The sequence below is a fragment of the Mobula hypostoma genome, chromosome 13 (assembly GCF_963921235.1).
Source record: "Mobula hypostoma chromosome 13, sMobHyp1.1, whole genome shotgun sequence".
Taxonomy (NCBI): Eukaryota; Metazoa; Chordata; class Chondrichthyes; order Myliobatiformes; family Myliobatidae; genus Mobula; species Mobula hypostoma.
In genome coordinates this window covers 46,281,187-46,299,297 of record NC_086109.1, presented here as the reverse complement: position 1 = coordinate 46,299,297, position 18,111 = coordinate 46,281,187, and the positions used below count along the sequence as shown (strand labels likewise).

At 40.3% G+C, this 18,111-nt stretch overlaps 1 protein-coding gene across 8 annotated transcripts in view; it reads left to right on the top strand.

Moving 5' to 3' along the window:
* The window catches only part of LOC134355570 (ankyrin repeat and SAM domain-containing protein 1A-like), a 441,540-nt gene that overhangs the window by 309,898 nt on the left and 113,531 nt on the right, over nucleotides 1–18,111 (top strand). For 5 of the 8 annotated variants that reach the window (XM_063065625.1, XM_063065619.1, XM_063065621.1 and 2 more), the window contains 4 exons: nucleotides 6,770–6,832; nucleotides 7,089–7,142; nucleotides 7,488–7,560; nucleotides 13,843–13,949. In XM_063065625.1, coding sequence (XP_062921695.1) covers nucleotides 6,770–6,832; nucleotides 7,089–7,142; nucleotides 7,488–7,560; nucleotides 13,843–13,949 — 297 coding nt within the window. The remainder of the gene's footprint in view (nucleotides 1–6,769; nucleotides 6,833–7,088; nucleotides 7,143–7,487; nucleotides 7,561–13,842; nucleotides 13,950–18,111) is intronic. The other 3 variants (XM_063065622.1, XM_063065620.1, XM_063065624.1) reach the window with 3 other exon arrangements.

The following is an 18,111-nucleotide window of genomic DNA, read 5'->3' as shown; positions in this document are numbered from 1 at the left end:
CAGTACTGAATTTCCTCTATATGTAGACAATTTCTCTTACTGTGGACTGATGAACACATGGGTCTTTAGAAGCCTTTTTTAGCTTTTGTAGCCTTTTCCAACTTCATGCATCTCCACACTTCTAAGGTCCTTTCTAGGTTGTTTTGATCGAAGCATGTGCACATAAACAGATCTTTCTTGAGAAGAGCAGGCTCTGTCAGTAACCTGACTTTGTCTTTTTTTATAAGGCAGGGTACCTCTACAACCCACACCTCCAATCTCAGCGCATTGATTGGAACCCCTGACTCCAAATAGCTTTTGTGAAAGGCATTACCCCAGAGGTTCACATATTTTGTTGAATCTAGACTGTGATTGTTTAAATGGTGTACTCAGTATTGAAGAGAAGAGATACAATTGTTTGTCTATTATTGTGACTTAGATGAAAATTAGGCCATATTTTGTGAGTCAGAAAATCAGGTCATTGTAAAGGATTAACAAACTTTTTCTTGTAACTGTATATACAGACCCCAAACAGTAGTAAAGATGTGGTCTACAAATTACAATGTGAGATAGAAAACACATGTCAAAAGGGCAATGCTATGATAGTCACGGGGGATTTCAAGATGCAGGAAGAGAGGGGAAAATCAGTAAACACAAAATACTCTGCAGATGCTGGGGAATTCTCCAACTTCCGGTAATTCCCTCCCCTCCCTCTCCCTATCCCTATTTCACTCTGCCCCCTCCCCCAGCTGCCTATCACCTCCCTCATGGTTCTGCCTCCTTCTACTACCCATTGTGTTTTCCCCTATTCCTTATTCACCTTTCCTGCCTATCACCTCCCTGCTTCCCCTCCCCCACCCCTTTATCTTTCCCCTTACTGTTTTTTTCTCCTGGAACCTACCAGCCTTCTCCTTCCCACCCTCCCCCCACCTTCTTTATAGGGCCTCTGCCCCTTCCCTCTTCAGTCCTGACGAAGGGTTCCAGCCTGAAACGTTGACTGATCGTTTCCACGGATGCTGCCCAACCTGCTGAGTTCCTCCAGAGTGTTGTGAGGGGAAAATCAAGTTGGTGCTGGATCCCCAGAGGGGGAATTTGTAGAATGCCTATGAGATGGTTTTTTAGAACAGCCCATGGTTGAGCCCATCCGGGGATCAGCTATTCTGGATTGTGTGATGAACCAGAATTGATTAGAGAACTTTAAGGTAAAGGAACCTTTAGGGGCCAGTGATCATAATATCGTGGAATTCACCCTGCAATTTGAGAAGAGGAAGCTAAAGTCAGATATATCAGTATTATAGTGGAGTAAAGGGAATTACAGTGGCATGAGAGGGGAGCTGGCCAAAATTGATTGGAAGGGGACACTAGCTGGGATGATGGCAGAACAGCAATGGCTAAAGTTTCTGGGAATAATTTAGAAGGCACAGGATATATACCGAAAGGGGATGAAGTATTCTCAAGGCCGGATGACACCAGCAGTATACCCGAAGTTTGAGAGTGTCAGGGGGTGGATGTGTGTGGAGTTGCCATTTCAAGGGAGAAGGTTCTTGGGAAGCGAAGGTCTGAAGGTAAATAAGTCATCTGGACCATATGACATGCACCCCAGGGTTCTGATAGAGATGGCTTAAAGAGAACATGGAGGCAGTAATAATCTTTCAAGAATCCTCCAAACCTTGGGTCATTCTTTGCCCTCTACCTTGTGGGTTCCACTACCTTGATTTGGTGAGCATCCGAACTTTCCAATTCGGCTCAGCTGTTAAATTGATCAAGCCTCTGATCTTTCCGCACCTCCGCTATATCGAAGTGACTCCAAGTCTGCTCCAGCAATTCCAGCCTGGATGTGCTACAGCTGTCCTATCCCACTGAGACTCCAGCCACAGAGCAAAAATGCCAGATGCTACAGGTGATTCAGCTCACCTCCAACAGAGAAGCCACAGGCCATTGTTTTCAGTGATCGTTTACCAGAAAAAGTGTGAATAACTGAAGTATTTAGTTGCCTTTTTTTTGTTTTATTGGCCACCAGAAAGTAGTCACTTAAACTCGCAAGTAGCGGCATCTTCATCTGTGTACTCAAATTAGTGGCTGTGGTTGCAGTGATAGTGGGTAGGAAAGTGAATGTGATGAAAGTTCACAGACAGCCCCCTCATTTCTGCAGTTTGTCTAATGTATATTTACATACCAAAATGTATGGAATATACACTATATTCCGTGAAGACAGTTTGGAAACTTTTTTGTAACCACCATGATTGGACTGGTCACTTTTCTTGAAGATGGCCTTCCGTTTCCAATCCTCAACTGTGTGATGATCATTGTATGAAATGAACCAGGTAAGCTTGTTAACTGAATTGAAATAACTTGCTGTGCATATTCATGGTTAATGAGTAATTGCATTTGAGCTTACTCGCAGAACCAATTACTTAATAACGTCTCAAGAATAATCATTACAATAGTAATGCATTAACTTGTGATTTTGAATTTACTACCTGAATTTAAAATCAGTCTCAGAGCACAGTGTACTAGATTTGTTCCAAAGACGCATATAGCATACGGACACTAGAAAATAGGAACAGGCCATTTAGCCCTTTAAACCTGCGCTGTATTACAGGATGTCCAGTGTACTCACGGCCTCTTATCCACTTATCTGCACACTTTCAAGGTTTTGTGTATTTTGTTTTAAAATAACCTCAATCATCTTGTCTGCACAATCCTCTTGGGTTAGAAGATTCCAAAAATTTGCAACCTTCAGTGAGAAGTTTTCTTCCAAAACCTTTTCTTCCAGACCATTCATTCTGTATTCTACGCAATAACAATTCAGAAATCCATACTAGCTCACTTATCTCAATGCCGTAAGCTCTTAACTTGTGCATCAGCCTTATATATGACATTCTCACTCTCATGTTGTGGATGATGATGGACAATTCAAAATAGGCCTATACGTGTTTTCCAGCACTTATCCATCACACCTATTTTGCAGGATGTACTGTACATTCCTAACGTGTGGGTTTTGCTAACTAAGCATTCTTTTGGAAAGGTGTAGGCTGGGTTTGCAATAGTTTGTTTTTTCTATTTGCATTTCATGAAAACATTGCTCAGGTTTCTGGGCAAAGGCCTTTTGAATAATGTTGGGGTCATTTGAGAATCAGCTATTTGATCCTGCAGTTTATATGTTTTGGTGATTTCAACTTGCATACTAAAATAAATGGGACCTGTTTCCTAGTAGACTCTGATGTAGGAATACTAAATAGGTAGCTGAATGCATTACTGATTTCTTATAGGTTTGGTGTTGCATAACTGTAGACTTCTCTTTATATGATTCTGCTTAATTATACTTGCAACCTAGTTGGATGGCCTAAGCCTCATAAATTTGCCAAGGCACTTGCATCTAATTCTGGTTGCTGCACTGCAGGAAGATTGCAGAAAAGATTTTGATTTAATGATAAGGATGAGTAACTTCAGTATTTCAAATAGTTCAGAGCAACTGGGATTGCTTTCTTATGAAGGTTGCACATTCTGTCTGATCATCATTATAATCTGCAATATACTGTCATACCGGTTCGTCGAAGCATATTCAGTTACTAGCAAAAGGGGATGGACAAATATTTGAGGGAGAAAGCAAATGCAGAGCTATGTGAAATAATTGGGGAGTGTAACTCATTAGAGTGCTCTTGCAGTCAGAGCATTATCTTAACGTTTGGTCAAGAGTAGGCTGTACAATCTACTCAGCCCTTGGGGTTAAAGAATTTGAAGGATTTTTCAATTCTTGTGAAGTAAGTTTGTCATATTGATTCCAAAATGATGGAATTGAAGGCTTCCTTCTGTGGTGTTATGACTATCAAAATTTGGAACTCTGTAGTTGTCTCTGTCTGTCTTACCAATTTTTATCAAATATCAGAATAAACCTTAGTTATGGCCAGTTTTGTAATTTCATCAAATAATGAAGTCCCTTGGTCCATGCAAGAAAATTTTTTTTTGGGTTGAGTTGAAGATTGGGGCTGTATGTTGGAGTTTTTGCTGGTAGTTGGATACAGCTTGGCTTTAGTTTGTACTTAATTTGAAAGGTGGTGTAGATTGGTATGAGAGACAATTTGAGAAAGTAACTATAGGCGTTTTTAATTGCATGTTTCTGCAGAAGCACTGCAGGATCCATGCTATCAAAGAAACCAGTGGATTTTACCTCAATAACATGATCCTTTCTTTGAATCCTTCTGAAATTGACCACATCAACAGATGGCAATTTGCCTCTGCAATTTTTGCAGTTTTTTTCATGTGTTGTCGGATCTCCAGCTTTTAATGAGTGCCAGACATACCCAATTTTTTAAGTGTTTTAAATAACATAAGCTCTGAATTTATTCAATTTGTTTCTATACAAAAAAAGCAATTTGAAAAGAGCCACCATTTTACCCTGTGCAAAAATTGTTCAGAACCTGTTGTAAAGTTGTGAAGGCTGAGCTTTGTCAATACGTTGCAATTGTGACTATTCTTTGAATTTCCCTCCTGTCTTTTTTACCATGTCCCTTTCACACCTCTCAAAATCAAGGATGATTTGCTTTCACTCTGCTCCTGAGGTTATTGATGAGCCCAGTTTCAGACCCATAAACCCTAGCATAAATGGGACAGTGTGGGTGATTGGATGGGCGAGAGAATAGCTTGTGATGTGCCATAATTGACTATCGTTTATGTTAATCTGCTGTGTAATGTATGTCCTTGAAATGCTCAATGTCATCCAGAGTGCTCCTTGTTCATTTTGAATAATCATGAACCAGGGCTTTCCAGAAGCCTTTGGGGATGCTGTGTTTATTCAAGCAGACTTTAAGAACTTTCTTCAACCTTTTCCCTTGTTCATCTAGTTATCTCTTCCATTGGTAGAGCTTGGCATAAAGTATCCACCCAATTGCTCATCCCTCTGCAATTGGACCTTGGACTTTCTGTCTAACAGACCCCAATCAGTTGAGTTAGACAACCTCTCCTCCTCCACTGTCACCCTGAACACCGGCGTGCCTCAAGACCGTGGGCTGAGCCCTCTTCTGTACTTCCTTTTCACCTATGACTGTGTTCCTGTACACGGTTCTAACTCCATAATCAAGTTTGCAGACGACACCACGGTGGTTGGTCTGATCAGAGGGGATGACGAAACGGCCTTCAGGGACAAAGTTCAGCACCTGGCTGCGTGGTATGCCGACAACAACCTGGCCCTTAACACCCAGAAGACCAAGAAGATCATTGTGGACTTCAGCCATGCTAGGAGCCACACTCACGTCCCCATCTACATCAACGGAACTGTAGTGGAGCGTGTATCAAGCTTCAGATCCCTTGGCGTCCACATTTCCAGGGGTCTCATTTGGTCTCTGAACTCCTCCATCCTGATCAAAAAGGTGCAACAGTGCCTTTACTTCCTGCGGACCATCAAGAAAGCTCACCTCTGTCCCAGGATACTGACGGACTTTTACTGCTGTACCATTGAGAGCATACTTACCAACTGCATCTCAATGTGGTAAGGCAATTGTCCCATATCGGACTGCAAAGCACTCCAGCGTGTGGTGAAAACTGCCCAGCGGATTATCGGCATCCAATTGCCCACCATTAAGAACATCTACCATAAACTCTTCCTGGGCAAGGCAAAAAACGTTATCAAGGATGCATCTCACCCTAACCATGGACATTTTACTCTCCTCCCATCCAGTAGGTGCTACAGGAGCCTCCGCTCCCACACCAGCAGGCACAGGAAGAGCTTCTTCCCCAAGTCTGTGACCCTGCTGAATCTCACATCACAGCGCTAAGCAGTAGTGCACCCATATTGTACTGTCTCAGTACTTTTATACTTGTGTGCTGTAGCACTTACTCTTTATTCGCAGTTATTTTGTAAATAACACTATTCTTTGCATTTCTGGTTAGATGCTAACTGCATTTCATTGGCTTTGTATCTGTACTCGGCACAATGACAATAAAGTTGAATCTAATCTAATCTAATGTTGGACACATGGATGACATGGTCTGCCCAGAGAGCAAACTGTAATCTAGAGTTATCAGTACTGGGGATAATAGCATAGAAAGGACATAAGTATTTAGCCTTTCAGTGTGTTTAGAGGCTTTTAAAAACAGATCTTGTTTCCCCCCCACCCCCCCCCCTTTCTCTCTGGTGTTTTTAGCGCGAGATCTGGCTTATCCAAATTCTTAGAGCAGTTAAGAGGGATATCACTTCTGCACAATAGTCTGAGTTTTGAACTAGTTTTGAGGTAGTGATCTTCAAACACCTATTAATGCACCAGCACGCCTCGGTAGAATGAAGTTCCCTGTCTGAACTTGTTACTTTCCAAAACCTAGAAGGTTGCATTTCATTGAAGTTGTCATTCTAATAACAACAGTTACAATCATTTTGTAATATAGCATTAGACCATTGATAACACAAAATAACACATCAATTGTTTATTGAGTAAGAATATTTAAAAAAATTTTTACATTATCTTTTCCATACAGCTTTAATCTGATATTTGTACTGGAGGGGGAGGAAATCTGGTAACTTATAAAAATGCAATGACAGTTATCATCTTGGTGCTGCTCTTAATCTTTTATAGTTACTTCTTTTGTTCCCCTTTTTCCCTGCACCCTCACCATGAAGCCAGATAATGGATTGATTTTCTGGTGAGAGCTCAAGGTTTCATAAATTTAAATGCCATTGTTGTAACTGTCCGTATTTTGCTATGTTTTAGCAGTCTTGCTTACATGGTATTTTGTTTGATGTCAATACTACTAAAACAATCAAAATTAATTAATAATTGTAAACTGTCATATTTAGGAAAGCGTTGCAGTTCCCCAGTTGCTAATGCATGCAAAACAACAAATTGAAACATATTGCGAGGTAACTGATTTTGTGAAATCTGCTATATATGCAAATGTCCTTTGCACACAGTCTTGTATTTGCTAACGCATCTTTGAATTCAGCAGCTTGATATTATTTGACCTTGCAAAGAGAGCGTTTTTATTGTATTTTGCAGCTTATTTGTGCATTCTGCATAACATGTATTTGATGTATGAGTATTATGTCAAGGTTAAATTTGTAATTTGACAAGTCCTCTTGGTTCCTTTTTACTGTGCGTTTATTTCATTTCCCACAGCAGAAGCCACTGCTTCCAATACCTAATCTTCGCAGAACTAAGTCTTTGTACAGTGTAAGATTTTTCTTTGTGTGGAATGGATTGTACAATGGTGTGAGAAACTTTAGCTCTTTTGTAGTCTGGGAATCTTTTAATACTAATCAACACTTGCTTCTGGATTGGTCTGCTTCTTTCTCCTCTTTTATTAGTGGATGTGCATGTTTATGTTTTACTTTACAAAAGGTGGCCTTTTGCAACAGATCCTATAAAACTGAACTGGGCTTTTAGGTAGTGTTGTGACTTGCTTAAAGTGGTTTGTGCTTGCTGATTTTATTCTTTAAATGGAAGTATCAGGTTGACAGAAATGTATCAATGTCAAAATGATCATTATCTTAAAATGCTCATTGTCTTTTTCCGCAGATTGAAAAGATAATGACTTCCATTGGTGCAGGGATTGACAGTGACTTCAGAAAAGAATGGCACAGTGCTGCAGGTAATTTCTATGTGCAGTTTCTATTAATAATTTGGTTGAATTAGTCAATTCATATCAAACTGTGTTTAAACTTGAATTGATTTGCATGTAGGAAAACAATAATTATGCTTGAGGTTAATGAAGATCATTCCTTTTAGTTTTGTATGAGAGATTAGATTTGTAATAAAACTATTGAAAATTACATAGTTTTTAAAATTTTGCTGGCTACAAAAATGTTCTTGTATGTTTTGCAATAAGATGGTAGTGCAGTACAATTATTATTTCATTTTAATGTGTGCATTTATGTTAAACAGAAGCTTCAAAATCTGAAATCATTTTTGTACAAGTAGAATTTAAGTTGCATTGTAACATGTTCCCAGGAAGTGCTAAATGAATCATATTTGTCTTTTTTAATTTATCTTTTGGCTCATATTTATTTCTGCTTGCTGAGCATGAAGGGAATTCAGTTCGAAATTGAATTTAAAAGTCTGAGAATTTGGAAACATTTACAATGGAATTTTGTGTGGCTATTTGGGAGTGGAAAGGATTTGAAAAAATCCATAAAGCCAGAAAAAAAAAGCTTTGCAGCCTCTGCTGAAGGTTTTACATTTGCCAGATGGACGGTGGTGACTGAGGTGTACTTGGAAAGCAAGTAGAGGGAGAAAGGATGCTTGTGTCCTGTACATCTGACTTCAGTTGCTGTTCCAACGTATCATCTCTGGAAACAGAGTTCAAATACATGCTGTAAGTATTAGATTCCAATAAATAAAACATTAGGTACTGCAGTTTATGAAGCATATCTTCCTATCATGCAAGGAGGCTGAAGAGTGTCTTTTTAGAGGTGCATGGAATCATGAGGAGCATTAATAAGGTTCATTCGTTCATTATGTGCCTTGTCATATGGCATGGGCGATCTGACTGTGATCATTCTTGGCAATTTTTTCCACAGAAGTGGTTTGCCATTGCTGCCTTCTGGGCAGTGTCTTTACAAGATGATGACCCCAGCCATTATCAATACACATGAGAGATTGTCTGCCTGGCATCAGTGGTCGCATAACCAGGACTTGTGATATGCACCAGCTCATAGAACTATCCACCCCACCTGCTCCCATGGCTTTACATGACCTGGGGTGGGGGTGGAGGGGGTAAGCAGGTGCAGCACCTTGCACCTCCTTTGGTGGAGATCTATATCAACTCTGCCATCTTAAGGTAGGGAAGTCTAATACTGGGGAGAATAGGTTTAAAATGAAGGGAACCTGAGGGACAAGTTTTGTGGCTAATAAGGTGGATATTGAATATGTTGACTTAAGTGTGGAGAACTTGAAATCATGTCTCATCAAGATTCTGTTTGTAGTGGAGTGGACTGTAGAGTTGCAGAATCTTTGAACTTTTTTACACTGAGTATGATGGATATTTGGAATGAGCCTTTGGGGAAGTGGTAAAGGCAGGTATAATTACAGTGCTTAAAATACAGGTACATGGATAGGCAAGGTACAAAACAAGAAAAAGGGGCTTGCTCAGGAAGGTACCTTGGTCAGGTTGGATGAGTGGGACCAAAGAGCTTGTTTCTGTGCTGTATAATTCTATTAAAGATATTCACTATGCAAGAGTTTACAGATGGTATAACGCGAAATGAGTGTTGAACTCTGTCACATGCTATTATATAATATTTTCTGGGAAGAAAGGATTATAAATTTAACCAAACTTTTGTGAGAGAACTTTCTGCAGGGCACTTAGCAAAGTTTCTGCACGTTGCAGTCTGAAAATGTTTTGACTACATTAAAAGGAAATTCAGGGTACATTTGTGCATATCAATGACCATCCTTGTGAAGCGCAAACTGAAACACATTCGATACTGGACAGCATACTATGCTTATCACACAGTGTTGTGTGGAATCTACCAAAAAAAATAAAAGCCTGTAACTGGCTTGCTCAGATTGGACAGGTTGGGGATGCTTATAATCGAGAGCCCAGATAAAGCAGAGAGACTGAGATAGTTATGCTGTAGAATTAAGGCTTAACTATGAGAAGCAGAAAATAGTGGGGATACTCATCAGGCCCGACAGCATCTCTGATGAGAAAAGCTGCTAACATTTCAAATTCCAGGCCCTTTGTGAAATGTAAGTGCGTCTTAATAACAGTGCTGTTAATTAACTGTTTATGGTTGACAAGCATGTATCAATCAGCACCGAGGTAATTTACATCTGTTTGAATTTCCAGTGATAGAACTCTACCTGAAGTTATATGAAATATGTCACACTTTAGAATTAAGCTGTACTTGGACATATTGCTCCAATGAAAAATTGATACTTGACAGAATCTCTAGGTCATTGTTTTTTAAAATCAGCAAATATTTAAATATCATGCAAATAAATTTAGCATGTGGTACTGTTCAATGTTCTTTATCTGGTGTCCCTTCCATTGCTTCAGAGCTTAAACATTAAATAGAATGAATACCATTTCCATATCAGGTTAATACTTATTTTGAACTAGAATAATTAAATTTGCTGTGGAGATGCAATACACATGTCGCAAGGTACGGTACGGGCAGCAAGGTAGTGTAGCGGCTAGCAGTTAGATCAGCTTTCAATTCCCACCGTTGTCTGTAAGGAGTTTATACAATCTCCCCATGACCACTTGCGTTTTCTCCCACATTCCAAAGACAGACGGTTAGTGAGTTACAGGCATGCTATGTTGGTGCTGGAAGCAACACTGATTTGATTTGATGCAAGCAACGTATTTCACTGTGTTTCGATGTGCATGTGACAAATAAATAAAGTTATTATTTAAAAAAAACATGGTAAATGAATGCGTCTAGCGGAATTAGCCCCCTCTACCACGCCTCTGCTCCATCTAGCGGAATTGGTCCTTACTCTTAATAATTTCTCCTTTGGCTCCTCCCACTTCCTCCAAACTAAAGGTGTAGCTATGGGCACCCGTATGGGTCCTAGCTATGCCTGCCTTTTTGTTGGCTTTGTGGAGCAATCTATGTTCCGTACCTATTCTGGTGTCTGTCCCCCACTTTTCCTTCGCTACATCGACGACTGCATTGGCGCTGCTTCCTGCACGCATGCTGAGCTCGTTGACTTTATTAACTTTGCCTCCAACTTTGACCCTGCCCTCAAGTTTACCTGGTCCATTTCCGACACCTCCCTCCCCTTTCTAGATCTTTCTGTCTCTGTCTCTGGAGACAGCTTATCCACTGATGTCTACTATAAGCCTATTAACTCTCACAGCTATCTGGACTATTCCTCTTCTCACCCTGTCTCTTGCAAAAATGCCATCCCCTTCTCGCAATTCTTCCGTCTCCGCCGCATCTGCTCTCAGGATGAAGCTTTTCATTCCAGGACGAGGGAGATGTCCTCCTTTTTTAAAGAAAGGGGCTTCCCTTCCTCCACTATCAACTCTGCTCTCAAACGCATCTCCCCCATTTCACGCACATCTGCTCTCTCTCCATCCTCCCACCACCCCACTAGGAATAGGGTTCCCCTGGTCCTCACCTACCACCCCACCAGCCTCCGGGTCCAACATATTATTCTCCACAACTTCCGCCACCTCCAACGGGATCCCACCACTAAACACATCTTTCCCTCCCCCTCCCCCTCCCCCCCTCCGCATTCCGCAGGGATCGCTCCCTACGTGACTCCCTTGTCCATTCGTCCCCCCCCGTCCCTCCCCACTAATCTCCCTCCTGGCACTTATCCGTGTAAGCGGAACAAGTGCCACACATGCCCTTACACTTCCTCCCTTACCACCATTCAGAGCCCCAGACAGTCCTTCCAGGTGAGGCGACACTTCACCTGTGAGTCGGCTGGGGTGATATGCTGCATCCGGTACTCCCGATGTGGCCTTCTATATATTGGCGAGACCCAACACAGACTGGGAGACCGCTTTGCTGAACACCTATGCTCTGTCCGCTAGAGAAAGCAGGATCTCCCAGTGGCCGCAGATTTTAATTCCACATCCCATTCCCATTCTGACATGTCTATCCACGGCCTCCTCTACTGTAAAGATGAAGCCACACTCAGGTTGAAGGAACAACACCTTATATTCCGTCTGGGTAGCCTCCAACCTGATGGCATGAACATCGACTTCTCTAACTTCCGCTCATGCCCCACCTCCCCCTCGTACCCCATCCGTTATTTATTTTTATACACACATTCTTTCTCTCACTCTCCTTTTTCTCCCTCGAACTATACCCCTTGCCCATCCTCTGGTTCCCCACCCCCCCTTGTCTTTCTCCCCGGACCTCCTGTCCCATGATCCCCTCATATCCTTTTTGCCAATCACCTGTCCAGCTCTTGGCTCCATCCCTCCCCCTCCTGTCTTCTCCTATCATTGTGGATCTCCCCCTCCCCCTCCCACTTTCAAATCTCTTACTAACTCTTCCTTCAGTTTTTTTTATTTCAAAATATACTTTATTCAAAAATAAATATATCCAATAAACCATTCAATAACTTTTCATCCTTTACATACGTTTCCATTATACTCAGTACATATCCGTATTCCTTCAGTTAGTCCTGACGAAGGGTCTCGGCCTGAAACGTCGACTGTACCTCTTCCTAGAGATGCTGCCAGGCCTGCTGCGTTCACCACACATCAAAGTTGCTGTTGCGTAAATGAATGCATACTCTTTTTGTGATAATTGGTAGAAGATATATACGTGAACTGTGTGGATACTAAGGTGGATATTGAATGTGTTGTCTTAAGTGTCGAGCACTTGAAATTATGTCTAGTCAGGATTCTATTTGTAGTGGCCTGCACTGTAGAGTTGTGGAATACAGGATCAGTCTTGTCATTTTATCATTTATATACGAAAGCGTGATAGAAGCTAAGATGTCTACCACCAGCACCTCAGCCAGGAGAGTTGAAAAACAGATTTGACACTGGCTGGCAAGTGCACTGCAAGATTTCATGAAGACCTCGAGTTTTGTTTGAGAGATGTGATTTTCAAAGCATGTTTCCTTCTCACCCTGGTTAAGTGCTTGATGCCTCCTTGTGGAGGAGAGGAGAAATAGAATAGGCATCACCACTGAGCATTCATTCATCATTTCATCACAATCGCTGGAGGGCATCAGCAGTGTTCTGTCACCTATAGGCATTCTTTGCAGCAAGAAAGGATAAGACTTGCGTGTCAAAGTAATGTTTTGATTTTTTTATAATATGCATATTTATAGATGAAATAATCATTCACATTCTGAAAATCAAAATGTTAGCTCTCCAATTCTGTCTTCCTTCTGCACTCTCATTGTCTTTTCACTTTTTATTGGATTCTTCCCATTCCCTCTTTCTTTCATTCTTTCCTTTACCTACATTTAATAGTTTTTTTTATCAAAAGGATTCCTTTCAACACAGTTCAATTTCTAAAATTTGCATTCCTGAGTTATTTCCTTTGCAGACACCATTCTGCACAATCTCATCAATTGGATGAGGACATTATTCTATTGATTGTAAGGTAGGGTTTGGAAGGCAGATTTTCAGAAAAATTAATGGTACAGTTTTAGTTTTTGAAAACAAGACCTTTTGCCTCTTGCTGATAACTACACAGGACACTCCCAACTACTTAGACTGATATCCTTAGCTGTAATGCATGCTTTTACTGCAGTGTTTTCTTTGCTTCCATTTCATATGAAGTTGTCTAATTGCTCTGACTGTCAGTTGCAAGTTGCTCGGGATATTGAATGGTTGATTGTGTATTCTAACCGGTGTTTTGCGTTCGGAGTTCAGAGGGGGAGGGGAGAAGATAGTGAGGCAGTGAGATAATAGTGTGAAGGGATCAAACAAGGAGCTCAGCTGGCAAACGGTGAACACTGCTGCTGCACCAGAAGCAGATCATTAATACGAGTTTGAGGCTCACATCCCAGCTGTATTATTAACAATATCAGATTGGAGGCAGCATGCAGCCGCTTGACCTGACTTGAATGCAGAGGCAGCAGCTTCTTCGTGCTGAATGCCACATTTGATTCAAACAAGTTTAGTAATGGCGATACCAGAAAGTCTCATGTGTTTGACAATTGATCTGGATATGTATTTAACTATTGCTGTGGATTAATTAAAATCGTGGCCAAGGCTGACACATTCATATGTCTGAAATCTATTTAGGAACTCTAGAGGATTTAATAGCATTCTCTGGATTTTGTGAAATTGCTGAGGACTGATCAGTGATATTTGTTTGGATCAGTCGCCCAGGGACATTGCAGGGAACCATGATGTGGCAGTGCCACATCTCCTCATCGGAGTGCCATTGTTATCGCCTCAATGGGTTTTCCTTGCTGAAGCGTTTGCCGATCAATCTCTCAACAGGTTCACGGATATTGGAGCAGAGTGTTGGGCAATGGCTTGAGTCCATTGGAATGACACAGTATGAAAGCAAGCTGGTACTGAATGGATTTGATGATGTGCACTTTATGGTGAGTACAAATGCCTCTAAGTTAGTTTATTCAATTCAGGCTTGTGTTGTACATTGCTGCTATATATTAAACCAGTAGCCAGGATATTTATCAAATTCAGGTTAATTTGCTAATTTCACAGTGCAATCTGTTTGTTGAGTACAGTAATATGCACCATATTGCAAAATATAAGACATTGAAAACTATGACAATATCTCTAATTATACAGCAATGGAAAAAATCAAATACTTCGCATCTTTTGTCACTTTCTAATTTCAATGGATTACAGAAGAAATTGTTAAAAATGAGCAATTCTTGGTAAACTGGATGTGAAGATTGCTGCTATCTGTGTTAAACCAATAAACAAACAGATTTGACTTGTTTTAACTTCGCACTCACTGCTCTATCTCTTACTTTCTTGTAAGTATATTATAACATGTTTTAAGTAATTTTAAAAAAACAATTGTATGCATTACACTCTAGTTTTAGATGATTTGAATTGTGGATGTTATCTTAAACATGTGTATTAAAGTTTCCAAAAGGGGGAGGAAGTAATGAAGCTAAGTAAATAATTATTTTATGTGTAACTGATCCTTAAAAGTCAGCATTGTTTCTACTTAACATTTCTAAAACATGCCATTAGAAATAACATCATATCTTAGAGAAGTGCATCAAGTCTTCGAGCTTTATTTGCAAATTAGCAATCTCTCCTTAAATAAAAATTTAAATTGTTGTTAATCAGTGTATAGAATCCATATTCCACTACAGACAGCTGTTTTCTCTTTTTATTAATAATCAGCAAAAACTTGGAATAGAGTTGTATTGTTTTTCATTGGATGCCCAATTGTCACTTTAAACCCATGCAGTAGGAATGTTATTGTGGAGTGCGAATATTCAGCCAAGATGTTGTTCTAAGTAATGTAATACACGTACTTTCTTATGTGCTTCATGTCATGTTCCCAAAAATAAGGTGACAGCTAAGTACCATTCGGTTACCCATTTTGTAAAAGTCTCTTGTTGAAGAATACATCTGATAGGAGGTGGAGGGGCATCTACGAGGTGTGATAGGAGGTGGAGGGGCATCTATGAGGTATGAAGTTCTGCCTAGCCCTTTATTTTAACTGTTGGCAGTAATGGATCACCACACATGAGCTAAAGGTGGTTTAAGCACAAGCTTCAGAGTGGAGTATTGTGCACAGGAAGTCTGACTTTTGCTTTTATTGGAAATGAAGTTGCAGTGATTCTTGCATCGACAAAGATTCATTTTAAAGCTTTAGCATTCCATTCGCTATGGCAGTTGAATCGAGAGGAGGGGTAAGTGAAGAAGCTGAGAGATGGTAAGTGGAAAATGTGAAAAGCTAAAGAAGAAGGAATCTTATCAGGGAGGAGAGCGGACCATGGAGAAAGGGAAGGAAGAGGAGCACCAGAGGGAGGTGATAGGCAGGTGAAGAGAAGAGAAGGGATAAGAGGGGAGCCAGAATGGAAAATGAGAAGGAGGGGAGAAATTACCACGTTAGAGAAATCAATGTTTGTGCTGACAGATTGGAGGCTATCCAGACAAAAGATGAGGTGTTGGCCCTCCAACCTGAGAGTGGCTTCGTTATGTCATTAAAGGAGACCATAGACTGACGTATGGGAATGGAGAGTGGAATTAAAATCCTCGCTGTTGTGGATGCAAAGAAGGTGCTCAACAAAATGGTCCCTCAATCTACGTTGAGTCTCATTGATGTGTAGAAGTTGTTGCACCGGGAGCACTGGATGCAGTTGATGACCTCAATAGTGTTGGCTCACCTGGAAGGACTGTTTGGGGCCTTGAATGGTGGTGAGAGAGGAGGTGAATGGGCAGGTGTCGTACTTGTTCTGTATGCACGGATTAGTGCCAGGAGGGACAAACAGGCAAAGAAATCAGATAGCGTGATCCCTGAGGAAAGTGGGTGGGGACTTAACAATGTGTTTGGTGGTAGAATCCTGTTGAAGATGACAGACGTTCTAGAGAGTGATGTGCTGTATTGGATCAATCAGCATTTAACTTTGCTTTCATTGGCATGTAGAAGCACTCATATTTTTCTCAAGATAATTTTATGAGTTACAATTTGCTGAGTGTTACAGTTCTAACTGTACAACAGAGCTCTTTGATTTCATTACAAACCCAGATTAAGAGATCAACACCAAAGAGAAAAAGCCAATATAAGTAAAAGATTTTGGTTCAATCTAAAAAAAAGTATCATTGCATCCTCTGGAAGCTGTTTCATCTTTTAAATTAATTGTTTGAGTTTTGTCAAATGGGATGTTGGCTGAAATGGTAAGTAATTTTTTTCATAAATGTTACATGTATGAAGATCTTTCCCGGAACAAAACTTCCATTTGAAGGCTAAGAGAACAATAAGTTAGGTTACTCTTCAATGCACATACTGTTGCATATATTTTACGTCATTGACTCAAAACTGGGATGAGTTTAAACATTAAATCCATTATTTTTATGTTATAGAATATGATGCAGCCTCTATCATAGAAATTGAATGTTTATCTTTAATGTTAGTCATATCTGCAAATTTAGTGGAATTTGGGTTTTCTTTGAACTTGATGTTAAAATTTAAGGTGAAATGTACTGGAGCTGATCATGAAAGAAGTTGAAGCTTGGATCAAATTTTAATATTTGTTATTAGCTCATAAGGAAGTAACAGATAATGAATTAGGGTGCTGAAATATTTGTGTTGCATCTTGGTTTTTTTAAAATCTGGTTAGATACAGCAGAAATCTGGTTCTGCATGAAATACCAGAATGATGTACTAGTGTATTTGTAGGATACTGTGTTTAGCAGTTTGTTAAGAACTTACTCACAGGGGACTAAATTATGGGCTAGAGCTGCTTTTCTCAGTTGTAACTGGAATATTTTTCTTCCAAGCATTTTATTTACATTATACTTTGCTCTCATAAGCATAAATAAATGTTTCATCTAATATTGGCAAAGTTTCTGAAATCTGTTTGTGTACAAAGCAAATTGAGGTTAGGAACATATACCCTGAGGAAAGTAACAACTTTCAAGAAACTTCATTTGCATGCTCTTTTAGTATCATCAGTGCTGTATATTTTGGAAAATATATCCAGGTTGCATCACTGTCTGGTATGGAGGCGCCACTGCAGAGGATTGGAGAAAGCAGCAGAAAGTTGCAGGCTCAAAGTTGAAAGAGTCCAAAGTAAATTTATTATTTAGGTATATGTATGTTAGCATATACAACCCTGAGAGTCATTTCCTTGTGGGCAAATATAGTTAATACAAGAAACCCAATGTAAGTAATAAAAGACCATACCCAACAGGATGGGCAAGCAACCAATGTTAAAGAAAATAGCAAACTGTGAAAATACAAAAAGAAAGAGAAAAAATGAATAATTATAATTTTATTTATTTATATATATATATATATACACGCAATAAATATGAAGAATATGAGGTGAAGAGTCAATAGACAATAAGTGCAGGAGTAGGCCATTCGGCCCTTCGAGCCAGCACCGCCATTCACTGTGATCATGGCTGATCATCCACAATCAATATCCAGTTCCTGCCTTATCCCCATAACCTTTGATTCCGCAATCTTTAAGAGCTCTATCCATCTCTTTCTTGAAAGCATCCAGAGACTTGGCCTCCACAGCCTTCTGGGGCAGAGCATTCCATATATCCACCACTCTCTGGGTGAAAATTTTTTTCCTCAACTCCGTTCTAAATGGCCTACCCCTTATTCTTAAGCTGTGGCCTCTGGTTCTGGACTCACCCATCAGCGGGAACATGCTTCCTGCCTCCAGCATGTCCAATCCCTTAATAATCTTACATGCTTCAATAAGATCTCGTCTCAGCCTTCTAAATTCCAGAGTATACAAGCCCAGTCACTCCAATCTTTCGACACATGACAGTCCCGCCATCCCGGGAATTAACCTTGTGAACCTACGCTGCACTCCCTCAATAGCAAGAATGTCCTTCCCCAAATTTGGAGACCAAAACTGCACACAGTACTCCAGGTGTGGTCTCACCAGGGCCCTGTACAGCTGCAGAAGGACCTCTTTGCTCTTATACTCAATTCCCCTTGTTATGAAGGCTAGCATGCCATTAGCTTTCTTCACTGCCTGCTGTACTTGCATGCTTGCTTTCAGTGACTGATGTACAAGAACTCCTAGATGTCGTCGTACT